At 34.0% G+C, this 16,518-nt stretch overlaps 1 protein-coding gene and 2 long non-coding RNA genes across 4 annotated transcripts in view; 1 reads left to right on the top strand and 2 right to left on the bottom strand.

The window, feature by feature from the left end:
* Window positions 1-16,339, top strand: part of LOC117118098 — a 24,310-nt gene extending 7,971 nt beyond the window's left edge. The window contains exons 1-4 of one of the 2 annotated variants that reach the window (XM_033262594.1): window positions 11,148-11,283; window positions 13,738-13,881; window positions 14,320-14,701; window positions 15,021-16,339. In XM_033262594.1, coding sequence (XP_033118485.1) covers window positions 13,773-13,881; window positions 14,320-14,701; window positions 15,021-15,429 — 900 coding nt within the window. In that variant the 5' untranslated portion in view covers window positions 11,148-11,283; window positions 13,738-13,772 and the 3' untranslated portion in view covers window positions 15,430-16,339. Of the gene's footprint in view, window positions 1-11,147; window positions 11,284-13,737; window positions 13,882-14,319; window positions 14,702-15,020 lie in introns of those variants that run through there. The other variant, XM_033262595.1, reaches the window with a different exon arrangement.
* Window positions 2,487-4,519, bottom strand: LOC117118099. Its single transcript, XR_004447002.1, has 3 exons — window positions 4,414-4,519; window positions 3,691-3,804; window positions 2,487-2,589 (listed from the first exon to the last, which is right to left on the bottom strand). It is a non-coding gene; the product is annotated as an uncharacterized LOC117118099 (long non-coding RNA).
* LOC117118100 lies at window positions 4,880-8,781 on the bottom strand. Its single transcript, XR_004447004.1, has 3 exons — window positions 8,732-8,781; window positions 6,065-6,155; window positions 4,880-4,946 (listed from the first exon to the last, which is right to left on the bottom strand). It is a non-coding gene; the product is annotated as an uncharacterized LOC117118100 (long non-coding RNA).
* Window positions 16,340-16,518: the final 179 nt, after the last annotated feature.

Here is a 16,518-nt window from a genome sequence, read left to right as displayed (position 1 = left end):
GTACATAGGCCAACATAGAACATTTGACTGAGTTGGTTCTGCACAGAACTCTTTTTTCAATAGAACGTAAATTCTCTCATAATGTTAATCTATTTTCCAAGACCACAATGCAAAACGGATACACTCTAATCGTGTCATTCTGATAGTTAAAAGCTTACCATTAGTTTTAACCTCTGATGTGATGGATTCTGTAGAAATATAAACAAAAACCATTATTGGTCTATGTAAGCATTTTTCTTGGTGTAATAATGAAAATATAAAGATATATATGCCTAACTAATTGTCTTTAGCTTTGGTTATATTAGAACACTAGATATTATTTAATTTGGGACCACAGAAAATGGTCTCTAATTGGAGGATATTATGTAATTGGAGGGTTGCTTAATAGAGGGATACCTGTATTACTACATAATAAACTCACCCTGCCCTTCCATCGGTCCTGTTGGAGGTGTCAGTATTGTCACAGCTTCTGTAGAAAGAGGAAATAATATATTTTTTAAATATATATTTATCCTTGTTAAAATCCTTATTCAAATAGTGAACACAGAGTTCTTTTCAGTACACAGGACTAACAAACTCAAAAATCGCTATCGTTTATCCGTTCACAATTATTTCTTCAAAAGCCCCTCCAGTGTAAAATATTGAATTTGATCCCTTTAATGTAAGTTTTTTAAATATTTAAAGGTGTACTGGGTTAACCACCATATTTCTTTTCGTTGTCTGTTGTTTGTGACATTTTTATGCGTTTTAGGGAGTTCCAAAGCCCTTCTCCCAGCGTTTAAATATTTAGAAATCCCATCGTCTATATAATAATGATAATATAAAAGTATAGAACTATTACTACATAAACAACTCACCCTGCCCTTCCTTCAGTTGTTTTAGAGATGTCGCAGCTGGGGCAGCTTCTGTAGAAAGAAAATACAATAGTTTGTATAATATGATAGTAGTAAGCATTTAGTAGAGCTCCGCATAGTACAGTATAGGAAAATTATTATACGAAAGTTAAATTTAACACTTGAAACAATTTCCTGAGGGACTGCAAGGCCCGAAGGAAAATTTTGAATGCGTTAAATCTAACCTAAGTATAATAATTTTTCGCTAGTTTACGATGCATGCTCTACTAATTGCTTTATAAGTCCATAGCCGTATTTTAATATTAGCTTTGATAACAAACTGCTAGTAGTCATCGGTTGTTATATGATCAGTATACAGTACTGTGTGTTTATATTTAGCTGTGCGTATTGTGCTCCTGCACGCACGTTAATTCAATTCACAGGGCTAGCGACATTAAACAGTACGGATACGATGAATATTTATTAAAACTATTTTATTGTGTAACAAGAACTTGTTTGTAAATGCTATTTTCAATAACACTTCAATTTTCATCGCGGTGCGCGATATGTTCGCGTGTGACGAAAAAAATGGTAATTTTTTTTTACATACGAACCTAAAAAAAAGCGTCTACTAATTAAAAAATGATTGGACTGTGGGGGGATAGACAAATAACATTGGGAGTTGCAGTGTGACGTCACGATTGACTTAAAATATTTAATACCTGGATGGGTTTCATCTAGTCTTTAGTTGAATATACAGTCTGTGAAAACCGTTAGTAAAACCTTTAGTCTATACATTAAAGAACCTTTCACAGTATACTAGTATTTAATTTTGTTGGAAAGTAATCAAGGATTAAGCTCCAATCGTACCAAATCGTACACATATCTGATCATGTAGAATATTACTGTATTACTGTATATCTCTTATCGTAATGAGTTTTATGGTAAAGTTCTGTTTTTTCTCTAATATTTAAACGTATACTGTGTTAACCATTTATAAATGATTTTGACATCCATATTTTTATCGTTGTTTGTTGTTTGTAACTTGTAAATAATTTAATGTTTTACACTGTATACGAGCTATAATTTCTCAGTATTTTTTCTGAAAGTTATTAACTTCACTATTTATAAGTAAAGTAAAGTGCTGGTCTTTTATCTTTTCAATACTTAAATGTATACTGTGTTAACCATTTATCCATTTATAAATGATTTTGACATCCATATTGTTACCGTTGTTTGTAACTTGTAAATAATTTAATGTTTTAAACTGTATACGAGCTATAATTTCTCAGTATTTTTTTTTCTGAAATTGAACAAGTTATTAGCTTCACTATTTATAAGCAGTGCTATAAAGACAAAGCTCCGGTAGGGACCAGCTTGCTGTTTAGATCCAAGAAAAAGTTTGTTATAACACGGTACTGGTGCTTGTAAGTTAATAAAGCAGTCTATAAGGGATTCTACATGGTCATTGAGTCGGAACCTTATGATTATCTTCTAAGTTGTCACACATCCAAGTTAATTTCCTAGGATTAATCGTTAATGGCTTAAAACATCTTTTATTAATAAATACTAATAAAACTGTTTTGAGAACAATTTATATAATATAAAGAAGACATTAATGTAATAATATGAGCATATATTTATAGGAATTACTGTCTAAAAGTAGCAAGACTTCTTTCTTCTGTCCATCTTTTTGAGCGTCATCGTACTTGCTGCATTTATTTACAGTATAAAGCTCTGCTGGAGTAGAACCGCCCTGAAAATCATCATCATTATATGAGCAAGACTCAATAAACAAAATAAATACGGTACGAATTATTCATGCAATATAACAACAATAAATAAAATATAATATAAATATAGCTAATGTGTTTTCAACGTACAGCAATAACATCAGCTTATCTTTGATATAGACCAATTACTAACTTAATTGCAGTAGTTGGTTTGAAAAGTAAGCACTACCACCAGATGCTTGACAAACCAGTTTTAGCAAAGATACTAGAAATACAAGATACGGGCACTCGGCGCATAGCAAAAATGAGACGGAAATTGGTCCTGACGTATAAGGCACCCTGCTGTTAATAGGTATATCCAGACGCACACAGCGCCCTTCTTTCTCCAATGGCTGTCCAATGGAGGAAAACTTTATCACTAATCAGAGTTTTCCTCCATTGGACAGCCATTGGAGAAAGAAGGGCTGTCCAATAGAGGAAAACTTTATCACTAATCAGAGTCCTGGTCATACGATTCTGCGCTTTTGTGTCTGTCATTTTATTGTTATGATTTATTGATGCCTACTTGTTTGTATCTAATGCATAATGGCAACGATTTCAACCTCCGCAAAAGGAGGTTATTTATTCACAGTTATGTAACGGTGGCAGAAGTTTTTTAGAACCAGCCGTACGCGGTGCACCATTGTTTGCATTCCCACCATGCATTTCGGTGGAACAGTTTTTTCTGTGGAGAAATCTACCTTGTGTTTCTATTATCTTCGGTTTTAGTAATTGGAATTTAAAAAAAACAAAAACATTATCCTAGCATTTATCTTCGTAACTATCACACTGTAGTGCCATACGGTACTGCGTTGTACTGCATTATATTATTTTCTGGCTTTTAAACGTCAAATTTTCACTTATAAATACTCATTAGAGTTTATCAGATAGTCCTAATGTATTCAATCTATCATAATCAACAGTGATGCTTTGTAAGTATGGCAAAGTACTTTATGTTTCATATGGCTTTGGAAAAAATATTGTATTTCGTCTAGACTAGGAAGTATGTGGAATGTGAGATTGATTTTATTGATTTCATTTTTTAATATTTTCCTCCGGGAAATACAAGTATATTTTGACTGTACCTCGTTTTCGATATGGGTTTCTGCTCCAGCGTCTAATAGTACTTGTGTTGCGCCCTTATGAACGTGAAATATATGGTTTGCTTTTAACAACCAGTGAAGTGGAGTTTCGCCAAACTGTGACGCAATGGAAAACATTGAGAATAATATGCTAAACATTTGTACAGGTATAGTCAGCATCTACGCATCTTGGTGCTACTGTATTGCTCACAACTAATTGAACTGGAAACTTAACAAAAGTTAGTTACAAAAGTCGTCATGTCATAGAACTACCCCAAAATAGAATTTACTTCCTGACTATATTCGTTGTGCACCTACTCTACAGTCATTTAAGTCACATCTTGTGAAGCGTGATATCGACAGTCTAGCCGCGCCTTTCTCAAAATTTTATAAATAGCCTATTGCATGCTGACGACAACACCATACTCCACACCAGGTGCTTGTGCAGAATTAAACAGATGCAGAGGGAATAAACATACTATATTAATCAAAACAGAAATCAGCATTTGTACCTATTTAACCTGGCATATTTCAATGTAAATGTTGATATGTTACATACTGTTTTATGTGTTATATAAACTGTGATAGTTTGTGATCGTTAATATGGTACCAATATAGTACCAACACTATAGTTATAGGCCTGTTTTTATTGTTAAATAATATGTAAATATATGTGATTATCATATTTACTGGTAGTTGTAAGGTATATATTAAATCATACTATACCTTCTTGTCTCTCCAATTCACCCGTTTGTGTGATTTATCAAACACTAGACGCAATGCTTCTACTTGTCCATTTTGTGCCAAGTAATGCAGAATGCTTTCACTAAACTACAGGAGATAAAAGAGAAACATGGAAAAAGAGAATTGCACACGCATTATGATATACCGGTAGGCCTATTCCACAACACTACGCAGTGACATTTCAATTTAGTTGACGCTCTCCAACCTAAACCAGTTCACTTTGTGAGAACGTATATCATTTCTTTGAATTGAAATGAAATGTCTTCACACGGCAGAGAATTATTGCACCAAATATTATCAGAGATGTAAATTGCGATATTGCGAGTTAAATCCCGGGAACTTTTTCAAACAAGAAATTAGCAACGTTTTTGTTGATATGATATCCACGATACGATTTTTTTACGTTATTATAAACGTATTCTTTTGTTATATATATATCTGTCTCTTATGTCCAACAGAATGTCTTGTGGCGCTTTAAGCAGCAGCACAATACGATAAACAAACGTCAGACGGTCCTACAAAAACAAATGCATGATAACATTATGATAATGATGATGCTAATAATAATATTAATAATAATAATAGAAATGATAATAATGATGATGATAATGATGATAATGATAATATTGTTTGAAGATTTGCATGGCGAAGTCACGGGGCTAAAAAATAAAATATTCGATTATTAAGTGTTACGAAGGTATCGGGGGGAGCGATATGAGTGATTCCCTTCGCTACCTAGAGCATTTATGGATATTATGCTGTAAAGGCAATGCCAATACTGTTACAAAATAATACTTGCGATTTAACGATTTAAGCCTACTGTCTGCAAAGAAATCGCAAAACCTCGAAAATGTTATTGAATGAATCACATTAAAAAGATCAAATAAGTTGTTAACTTCCAACCATAAAAATATAAAAAAAATAATTTTTGTTTATTTACACAGATATTTACTTTAAAATATTTAAATCGATTAACATCCAATAGGGTCTATAGAAAGGATGCAGAAAAGGATTTATTTAACTGTTAATTGTAAGTAAATAACTTACTTAATATACAAATTAGGTAATTCAAATATGCCTATGGATTTTTTTTTTTATGTTTTAGCCCATAAGAGTCAGTACCGTACATTTTCAAAACATAATCTGCTTCACACACAAAGATTTCTGTTCATCGTAACTTGTCATTGTCATTTGTACTAATTATCGTTTTTTTTTTTTTTTTTTTTTTTTTCAAAGATGATGCAAATTCCTTAAATATGAATAGCCAATTACTCCATTGTTTCATTTCAGGTACCATTTTAAGTTTAGTAGGCCAATTTGGGTTTTTTGAGTCAGTAACTTGTACTGTTGAAAAGAAGTGTTGTCTTGGGAGATCTACATAGGACATTTGTGAAAAAACTGCAGCAATTACTGCTTTCAATTTGATAGTTTGGGTAATACTACAGGACCGTAAGTTCATAACTCAGATTACTTGGTGTTTAGTAAATGGGATTTCCCGGGCCACTTTGGACTGGTGTCCGAGGCATCGCCCCCAGATCCAATAAGCGTTACGCCACTGATTAAGGTTCTGTCGCTTATTTATTGAGACTAGCTATTCAATAATTATGTTTAAAAAGAAAAGAGTGTACAATACATATATTTCATTGACGAGTTGAGGTTGGTCACTGATAATTATTCGCACTTCTTTCCAATTCTCCTTTTCTGCTGCATTATATAGATCTTCACTGTGATATTGAAAAAAAACAAACGTTACAAACCGCATAAAGCAAATACAGTACCGTACATTGTATGTTTACATCAATACAACAATCTAAGTTTATAATACATGCACTATTGAAAATTATTGATATTGATGAATAAAATAAGGACGAAAGTATTTAAACAAAAAATTATATTTCAGGTACAGGTATTCTTTTCTCTTTTCTCACATTAATCGAGAAGAGAAAATGAAATATAATAATTTAAAAATAGATTTTTTCTTTAATAATCAAAAGCTGGGGTTAATATTTTGGTGATATTAAAAAATCGTTTTATAATTTGTTTGCTATTTTAGTAGTTTTTAAATGTTGCCTGCTGTAATGCAAAACAGTATAGGCCTAGGCTAAGGCCAGACTAGTGAATTAACTTAACACACAGTAGCCTATGTGTTGGCCAACACTTCGTAACATGTTAGATGTTCTGTAAACCGGACATTACGTAATTAGGACTTTCGTAAGTTGGACTATGGTCTATTAAAGCTACATCATGGTTAAATGTTCCAAATAATAAATTATGAAGTTAATTTTACCTAGGCTCATTCTTTGTTTTGGTTTTTTGGAGTTACGGTTAGAGTATAGCCGGGTTACTAACAGAATGCCTACTGGACGCAGGGTTCCGGAACGCCACCCTCAGCGGCGAGTGCGAAGCACTACTCAAATGCCAAAAGCGGAACGTAAAATTTCGATATGGTTTCGTAGTCAGATTTTCGAGAAGAACTTCAGCGACCCGTATTTCACGATTGACACGTCAGCGAGAGCTGTAATTTGTATGACAAGGAGATTGTGCAACCCTTAATTCGTATCAATGGAATTTACGCCCAGAAACCTTGTAGTTATTAATATTTTGGTTATAATAGAAAATATTTTTTGGTGACGTCACACTCACTATAGTTAGCATGCATACGTCATAAGCTACAATACGTCACCTTTTCCTGGTGAGGCAAACTCTCCCGGCGTGCTTTTTTTCATGGATAAACAAAACACCACTGCACTGCATTGCACATGGATGCCTTGCTTTGTGGCTACAAAAGCCGCATTGTTTAATAATTAAACAAGGTACCTCTGCAACTGAATTATTCTTAAATTTTTTTTTTCTTATTTTAATTTATTTCTTTCGAAAGTGTACTTTCTATCACATATAATTGCATTGTCAGGTTAGGCCTGGGCCTAGTTTTATTATGCCGCATCGTCCCCGCCCCCATACAGACGTTTGATAGGCAACAGAACGTGATTGCACCTTCCTTCACAGGTGTTCATGTGACATTGGCATATTGTTAGCTAACCATGGTGTGTTTCTTTGTGAAAATGAGTACCGCAGCGTACTCATTTTCACAAAGCATTTGTATCCCCTCTTGGAAAGAGGGAACTTAAAAATAATTGTCTCCATATCTTCGCTTATTAAATTAATCACAGTTATTTACCTTACACTTATGCATTTAGGGAGCACCTAAAATGTACAATAATCATTTCACTACCCCACAAAGCCTGAACTTTATTCATGCATTAGGCCTACATAATAGTTTCATCTTGTTGTACTATACTCTAACATCACTGGCGCATGGTAACCAACTAATTGCAGACCGCCATTTCCGGTCACACATTATAACACAGCACCCCCAGTTCCGTCATCTCTGGATTTCTGATATTGATATAGGGACTGATGCGGTACGTGATGGTAAAGTGGGGGTTTAATGAGTGAAGGGTCGATTGCTTGCAATAGGGCCTTCAATCTTCATCGAGTCTATACACGTCAGGTTTACATTCTTTTCAGCCATGTCCACACACATATCCTATTGTTGTCATTGAGTTCCGAAGGGTCAACTGTAGTACATGCTCACTCCAGAAGGAGACAACTAAGAAGATGTTCCATGGTGTGTATTGAAGTTTTGTTCAACAGCAGCCCTACTGAGCTTGAGATGCTGAGCTCCATTTACTGAGTACATTCTTGCAGCCGTCCGCTCCAGTCCTTCATTTCCACTCTGCCCACGTACAGTCTGCACCAGTGGGAAGTTCTTCTCTATGTGTAGTGCGTTGCACCCCTCCCCATAAGCTTAGGCAGCGAGCCGTCCGGCCGTTTTTGGACTGCCTACAATTATTTAGGACAGCCACTTTTAACGTGACGGCTTGGCCTAATCAGTTCGGCCTAGCCTATTGGGCCTGGTCTACCTTTAGTAAATTATTCATATTCTTCAAATATCGAATGTTACATTAAACTAGAGCTAAATCATATTTCTGTTTGATAAAAACAACATTTATTGATTGAATGTACGTTGTTTTCGTTCCAATATTCGGTGGGAATTCCCAAAGATGGGCGTGGCCCGCACATCAGCTCAGTGTCACGCAACTGGCTTCCATTTTGGACGGCCTATTGGTTTTTTTTTTTTTTGGCTAAACCCCTGCCCCTCCCCCTTTTTTTTACTAAACCCCTGCCCCTCCCCCACCCACTTGTAGCTTCAAAAATGGTTTAAATTTCTAATAATCTAATATTTCTCTGTTTAATGGTTTTACAAACTGTTTATTATAAAGAATTAATTAACACTTACGCATTGTATTGATTTTGAGGTGTAGCCATATTTCCAGATACTGGATTGTGTATACATGGACCTATTAATAGAGGGCTGCCGTTACGCTGTACTTACATCCACAAAGAAATTTTTTTTTCATATTCATATTCTTGATTCATGTGTAAGGCCTATTGTTAACATTTTAGGAGATTTTCTAGTGGATTATTCAAAGCGAACAAAAGTAGGAATGAGTTAAGGAAGGGACCTCCACGGAAAATTATTCTCTGCCCAAAAAGACTCTTTCTACAAATTTCAATTTTCTGCGTTACTTTAGCATGATATGTTTTTATATTGCAATGTTTTATGTCAGGTCCTATTTTGGAATATAAATGATAGGCCTACTAATAAACAACATTTTTCTACGTGTAACACGTCATCATCAGGCAATAGTGCTTACGATACTAACGGTTCACATACTCCGGTCAGATGTATGACAGACAAATACTAAGGTTAAGTCCTGTATATCAAAGCTGAATACTGTGGTAAGTCATGTAGGATATATATATATACACTAAAAAACGAAAACACATTCCAAAAATAAAAATAAACCATATAGAGATATAAAATAGGCATATCGCCCTATATGAAACCATACAATGTAAGTGTAATTTATTTGCTTTTCATGTTGTCCAATTGTAATCAATTCAACTTATATTTAACAATTTCAAAATCCCTATGCAAAAAAAAACCCGATTTAACCACGATACATACAGTACCTACAGGGAGACGACCACTAGTGTGTTTAAATCTATATTTACAATTTACAGTTAATATGTTATTTTACTTGTTGTTATATAAATTCTCTATTATTTCAAATATTTAAATTTTAAAAGTAAAGGATATTAACGAAATTTCCTCTGTTAATACAATTTTTTGAAAGAGTTGCAACATTATTATAATTTAATTTTTGCTAATTATTTAATTTTCGATTTTTTGTTTCATTTTAGTTCAAATAAATATTTTATCAAAACAATGTACAGTCTCAATTGTTATAGATTTGTATTATTTATCTATCAGTCACATCTGATGATTATTTTTCTTCATTTCATTTCTTTTTTCTTTTCCTTTCTTTAAACATGTAAAGTTTCGTTATTTCTTTCCTAACCTTTCTGTTTTTAATAAACTCCCCATTTTCTTTCTCATCCCATTTTCTTCCTATTCACTGCACTTCTTTCCTATTCTTTAATCAATATTTTCTTTCTTTTTTATTTTATTTTCTGTTTTTTTCATTTTCTTTATGTTTTTCTTTTTCACTTCTTTAATTCTTTTCAGGTCTAATTTTCACGTAGTAAAGCATTATTTTATCACCAAATCATCGAGCCCCACCCCACTTCACCTTCGCTCCCCCATTAACCCCCCCACCCACATTTCAAAATTATTATGACGCGTCATTGTTAACGGAGCCGTAGTTTCTGTTTAAAAAAAAGATAAGAATCAATTAATATTGTAGTTGATAGTCTCAGTTTATGGCTTACCTTGAGACAATTTCTATAACACCAGTGTTTAGAAGGCGTCATTCAAAAGAACGTACATTCGTTAGGGCGCCCCTATTGCGTGGTATTATATATTTTTTAACGTTTTATTGTGTACATACAAAATCAGGGCAGTCGGACCTCTTGCAACTGTATACAGTACTCTTTGGTTTACGTGCTCAATGATGATAATAAGCAAATTTTATGTTATGTTTATGATATATGAATAATTATTCTAAATTTACCAAAATTTTTAGTGGCTGATGCAGGGTTATACTTTTTGTATATCCATGGGCCTTGAGGTCAAAGTGACTTTTACTCTTGGTGTGATAAACCTATTTTCAGATTATATTTTTTCTCCATGGTACCAGCAACTTCACGAATAGATTACATAGGCCTATACCATCCATACTTGAAGAGGAAGAAGATGATGATAATGATGATGATGAGGAGGATGATAATTACAATAATATGAAAATTATAAAAATTATGATTACAACGAAAATAAGTATAATAATGATATAAAGTAATTCACCAATCCTCAATTAGAAATCAACTTTCTACAACCCTAGGCATAAAAGAAAAACAAACATGAAAATGCATTTGTTAATTAAATATTCGATATGCCTAACATTCTTATAGGCCTACATTTCACAACACCAAAGAAATTTAGACACTCATCTGCTTAGATAACGTTATTGGCAAATGATGTAGGCATAAGTTATGCGTTTCATCATCAAATGGTTTTTCTTTTCTTGTATTCAACCCCCGCGGCAGGCACCACGTTTACGCTTCACGTGAACGTATATATATATTTGCTGATTATCATTCCTAAATATTTTAACACAAGAAAACCCATTGGTGTAGTAGTCACGCCTGGATTAATGCCATTCAGCATAACTGAATAGAGCCTATTGTTATCCTCTCCTCTATACAAATCTCTAACTCAAAGTGATTGTATGAGGAATGGGATCAAGCGAATTATTATACCTTGCGTCAAAAGTAAGGCGTCAGTCATCAGGTAGGCCTAACTGAAGAGGTGAATACAGGCAGTAAAGGGTAAGTGTTGAACATTGTCCTAAATAGGTCATGATAAATATCAGTACTGTAATAAAACAGGTGATTTTCTGCGATTCTCGTAGAGTCGATTCGCTCGAGTCAACCCCACGCACCAGTGAACGGTAGGCAGGCCTCTATACGTTGTTCTTTTTGGCGTGGAGAGGATAGCACGCGCATGAATTTGAATTTTCAATTCTGATATGAAATGAACTATATATTTGGATTTGTCATACGGTATAATATGTAGACTGGCATAGGATATTAAATTGGCGATTAGAGATAAGAAATTTTATGCCTAATAAGTTCTGAAAATGATTATGCGAGGCCTACAGGTTTTACAATTCCTTAATTTACTGTACATTATTATATACAGCGCTATTACCAATGCAATTTCAACATCATAATGCCTTTCAACTTTATATTGATATTATAATGAACCTTTCCGCTAAGCCCCTTGGATATTTTTTGCTATGGTCCCACAAAACGACACTTTTAAAACATACTCAAACACGTGTGTTTGTGAGACTGATAAAAAAAGAAAATCTACACATTTTTATGTTTCACAATAGTATGAATAACATGACAGGTAACAGGTCGTCTTGAAAAATTGGATACATACAGAGGGAACCAGGAATTGCAGGAGTGTGTTGAGATCCTTTGGTTAAGTTATATATTATAATTTCATCAACACACTACACTGGAAATCACTGAATGAGATACCGGTATTATCAAAGAACCAAGGAACGACCAGAGAGGTGTTGAGTACTGTACTTAGGCCTACGTGAAGTCCGTCAGTTATACCAACCACAAAAGCGAAAAAACTGTATATCACGCGTAGCGTGAACATTTATAAAAGTAGGACTATATTATAAATCGTAATAAAAGAATAAGGGAATCTACAGTTGCGACATCTATACATAAATGAAACTACCAATTACATCAAAGGTATTTAAAAAATGTACAACTAAGTAATTTATAAGGTGAACTTGTTAAAAAGGTTTTCATTCAACCATAGGTTATTAGTTTCCATTCAACCGTTATGTCAATGCATTGTAATTATCAATGAGTTAGGAACACCTACATCTAAAAGATATTTTAATTTTGTATATTTATGTTTATCTTGACAAAAAAGAACACAACGTCGCTGACTGTATAAATCTGGAATTTCGAAATGCAGTAATATCGCTTCAAGATCCATGAGTCACTACATTTGAAGTCTGCGAAGTTTTAATACATTTATATTTTTCCACGTTTCTTTTAAGTCATTATGAAAATAATTTCCAACATTTTAACAACCATCATACAGTGAAAAAATAATTGTATATTCATAATTGGTACTAATAGTTCATAAGTTGTATAGCAGTAGTAGGCCTACTTGGGTGTATTGTTGGTGACATAAGAAAAATAATTTAAGTATTACACTAACTAGGTTGACTACAACATTCTGTGGACAGTTTATGCGGAACTGCGTGACTTTTGGAGGAAATACGGTCGAAATATTCTAGTAAATCTAATTCTCCATTCACAAATAGTACCATTCATAAGCATTCAACCTGACTGGTACGTATTGTTCGGGTGGTTTTGACCTGAGCTCTTAATTTACGGTACAGGCATACAAGCTCGAAATATCCCAACTGTAGCATACTACTATTAACCTGGCTAATCTTTGACATTATGTAGCAGATAGGTCAATAGAATATAGAATGGACCTTTCCGCTAAGCCCCGCCCCTTGGATATTGTTGCTAAGGTTCCACAAGACGACAATGTTAAAACATACGCGAACACGTGCGTTTGTGGGACAACACGTGTGTTTGTGAGACGCACGCGTATCCCTAGCGCTGTTCTGATTAGTCAGTTGATAAGTTTGATTTACACTCCGGAAAGGTCTATTGACTCGTATTGGTTAGTGATTTCTTCATCTTCTTTTAATTCATTGACAAAATTACAACAAATATAATTTAAAATACAAAGGTTTTGAAACTTTCAGCATTCTATCAATGATAGTCAATGTACAGTTTGATTATGATACTATCACATGTTCATCTCAATAAACTAACCAAAACTCGTTGTCTCGTTATATATCATTAGGACCTTTCTTCACAATATTTGATAATATATATTGTATTTGTATGTTGGAATTAAACATTCATATACTCATCCTAAAGTAACTTCAAATCTAATTTTGGTGTTCATATATTACTATATATATTAATTTTCTTTAGGATTGACCACTTCGAACGGGCGTTTAGCAAAAGCTGTCCCGCAGTGATTTATTTAATTTTTCATTTCAAATAATATTATTTTATTAGTTAGAAAAAAGTCATGTGCTTCCTGTTAAATAACCTATTTTTATATATCCAACATTTCATAATATCAAAAGTAACTCTCTTTTGTGCAATAAATGCATACATACCTCAGAAAAATTAGTAAATATTTATGTCATTGCTCAACAGGCTTTTCATCATAATCTGTCAAACTCTGGTTGAAAATGAGTGATTCGCAGGCTTGTTCGTACTTCCTAAGCACTGGTCTTATGACCCTCATTGCGATTGCAAGTGCTGTGTTCGCTGGCTTAGCATCAACAGACGCCGGGGTTGGTGAGTTTGGTTTTATATTATTTGTAATTTACCTTAATGATTATGACGTAACAGACCAAATTTTGGTGTTGTCGATCATCATTCTGAGTATGAAAAGAGATGAACGATATGTAGTTGAATAGCCCGGTGGTTATAGATCCCTGCCTTCCAATCCCAATGTCCTGTGTTAAACTCCTGTCAGTGTTAGAGGATTTTGTTTCACTACCAAAACATCTCAACTTCCTAAGTTGAGATTTAGTTTGTGTAAAGCATCTTGTGTGTATATTTGTCTTGTGAAAAGGATTGCCACCTACATCAAGTAGGACATTGATATTCGCTATTTACAATCATTGGTGAGTGTATTTTTTGCCTAAAAAAAAAACAACAAAAAAACATCGCTATTATTGGCGGTTGTACCGTACGTCATTGTTAAATTGTGTTAAATTGTATTCCATATAGATCTTGGAATATACGAAAACAAAACTGAAGAGCTTTCGGATTTGTACAGTATCGAAGCAACTCCAGCAGATTGGGCATTCTCTATTTGGGGAGTCATCTTTTTGTTTGAGATCCTCTGGATTGCCTACGCTTTATCAACGTTATGCCGCTCAAACGAAGAAGGCCCTGTTTATTCAGTCGCACCTGTCCTGCCACCTGGATTTACTTTGCTGTATAGCGTCAACCAGGTGCTTCTGGTCGGCTGGCTGTTCCTCTGGGATCGGCAGTACATCAGCTATTCTTGCCTGGATTTGTTCTTTATTTTTGTGACTGGCGCCCTCTGTCTGTGGATCAATTACAGACGAGTAAATGAATACAAGTCATATATGCAAGAGAATCTCATGTGAGTCACAACATTTTGTCTTGTTGCAGAATAGATAAACTACCAAAAGAAACACACAGTAAATCAGTTTTTGCTTACCGGCTCTATGAATAGCTAGAAAATTGTCATAATATTTATAGAACCTGGTGTAGTTTTAATAATGCCTCTCTGGCCATTTCCCAATCCCAATTAAACGAATCATACACCTGCCTAGCCTACACACGACGCAGGTTGTTGGTAATTTTTAATCATAATTGTGATCATCGATATGTATTTACATTGACATGTAACCGTTCTTTCAGAAATTTCATCAATATACCTATTGTTTTATTTATTATAGGGGTGACTTAGTGGCTAACTATCTTTTGGTTCAGAACGGCATCGCACTGTTAACAACCTGGACCTTCGTCGCGACCCTTCTCAATGGCGCCATCGCTCTGACGTATGAAGACGCGACCGGGTTGGATGACATGTTGTCGTCCACAATAATGTATATTGTAATTACATTCGTAATTACCTTGTACTTCGTCCTGGATGTAACCATATGGGAAAAACACACACGCTATACCTTTGCACCCTACATCGTCATAATAGTTGCCAGCTTAGGAAGCCTTGATTTCGATTTCGATTTTGAATTTGATTTCAATGTTGACACCTCCACGACTATTTTTGAGTTGGTTGCTCTTGGCCTAAGTTGTGTTTTTCTGATCTGTAAATTTTTCCGTACTTGTTATGCTGCAATACGTTAGTCCTATTAGGATTAAGAACGGCCAAACTGCTATACACTTGTTATACACCGATTCCAATTGGACAAAAATATTTTTGGGAAATAAATTTTTGTCCATATTTGCCTGTCATACGTCAACGTATGTTCGCACGGGTGTATACCAGTTTGGGTATTTGGTCAGTTTCGTTTATGCTATGTTTGATGGGCATTTTTCACACAAGTAAACTAAAACATGTAGTCCAGGCCCCTAACCAGGTGTTTAGGGGGTTTGGCCGAATCCCCAATTGGCCAGGTTACTGCTCTAGTATTGTATCATAACTATGTTTATTAAAGAAAGACTAGCTAAATCGATTTGGGAAGGAGATTGAAAGGAAAAGGGAGAAAACAAACCTAAAAACAAATAACAAAACACTGATTATTTTACATAGGCTTATTACATATTCGGGTACTCTCATTGTTAATATTCACTAAGGTTTTTAAACAATAAAAATATATTTTTAAAATTAAGAAATGCTGCGTATTATAGTCTTCCTTTTGTGAATATTCTTATATTTTTATCAGGACAGCGGATCATATTATTTATAATATTGGTAATTGAACTTTGTTATTTGACAAATATTTGGATGTTATTCACTATAGAATGGAATTGCTTAACTTTCCTTATCCAATGCACGTTTAACATTCTGATAAATTTTCAATTTATATAATATTTTTAATTTTACCATGTAATATTTAAGCACTAAGGGCCAGCATGTTAAAAAGTATTATCTGAGTCGTAAACTTATACTAACATTATAATTATATAGGCCCTATATAGGCTATTTTTCATTCTTATAATTAAAATACCGACGTTTTAATCAGTGAAACATGTATTAAATTAATTTCATTTATGTAAAGCTAAACATTGTAATAAATACAAATTGTTTTATACAGATCGTTTTCTAGGCCTATATATTTTTTCAGTTGTATTTTTTTTTTGTAATTCCTTGGAAGAATTTACTTTTATAATTATATCGTGCGTATATTGGAGATCGTACCGTACAAGTTCAAACATCTTCCATAAAATGCTCTTGGCCTATCCGTCAGTTATCAGTATTTATTTGGCCAATCG

Source organism: Anneissia japonica, unplaced genomic scaffold, assembly GCF_011630105.1.
Source record: "Anneissia japonica isolate Jap-2015-1 unplaced genomic scaffold, ASM1163010v1 scaffold287634_len692169_cov176, whole genome shotgun sequence".
In the NCBI taxonomy this organism is placed as follows: domain Eukaryota; kingdom Metazoa; phylum Echinodermata; class Crinoidea; order Comatulida; family Comatulidae; genus Anneissia; species Anneissia japonica.
The sequence above is the reverse complement of the archived record's forward strand: the minus strand, read 5'-3'. Positions and strand labels throughout refer to the sequence as shown.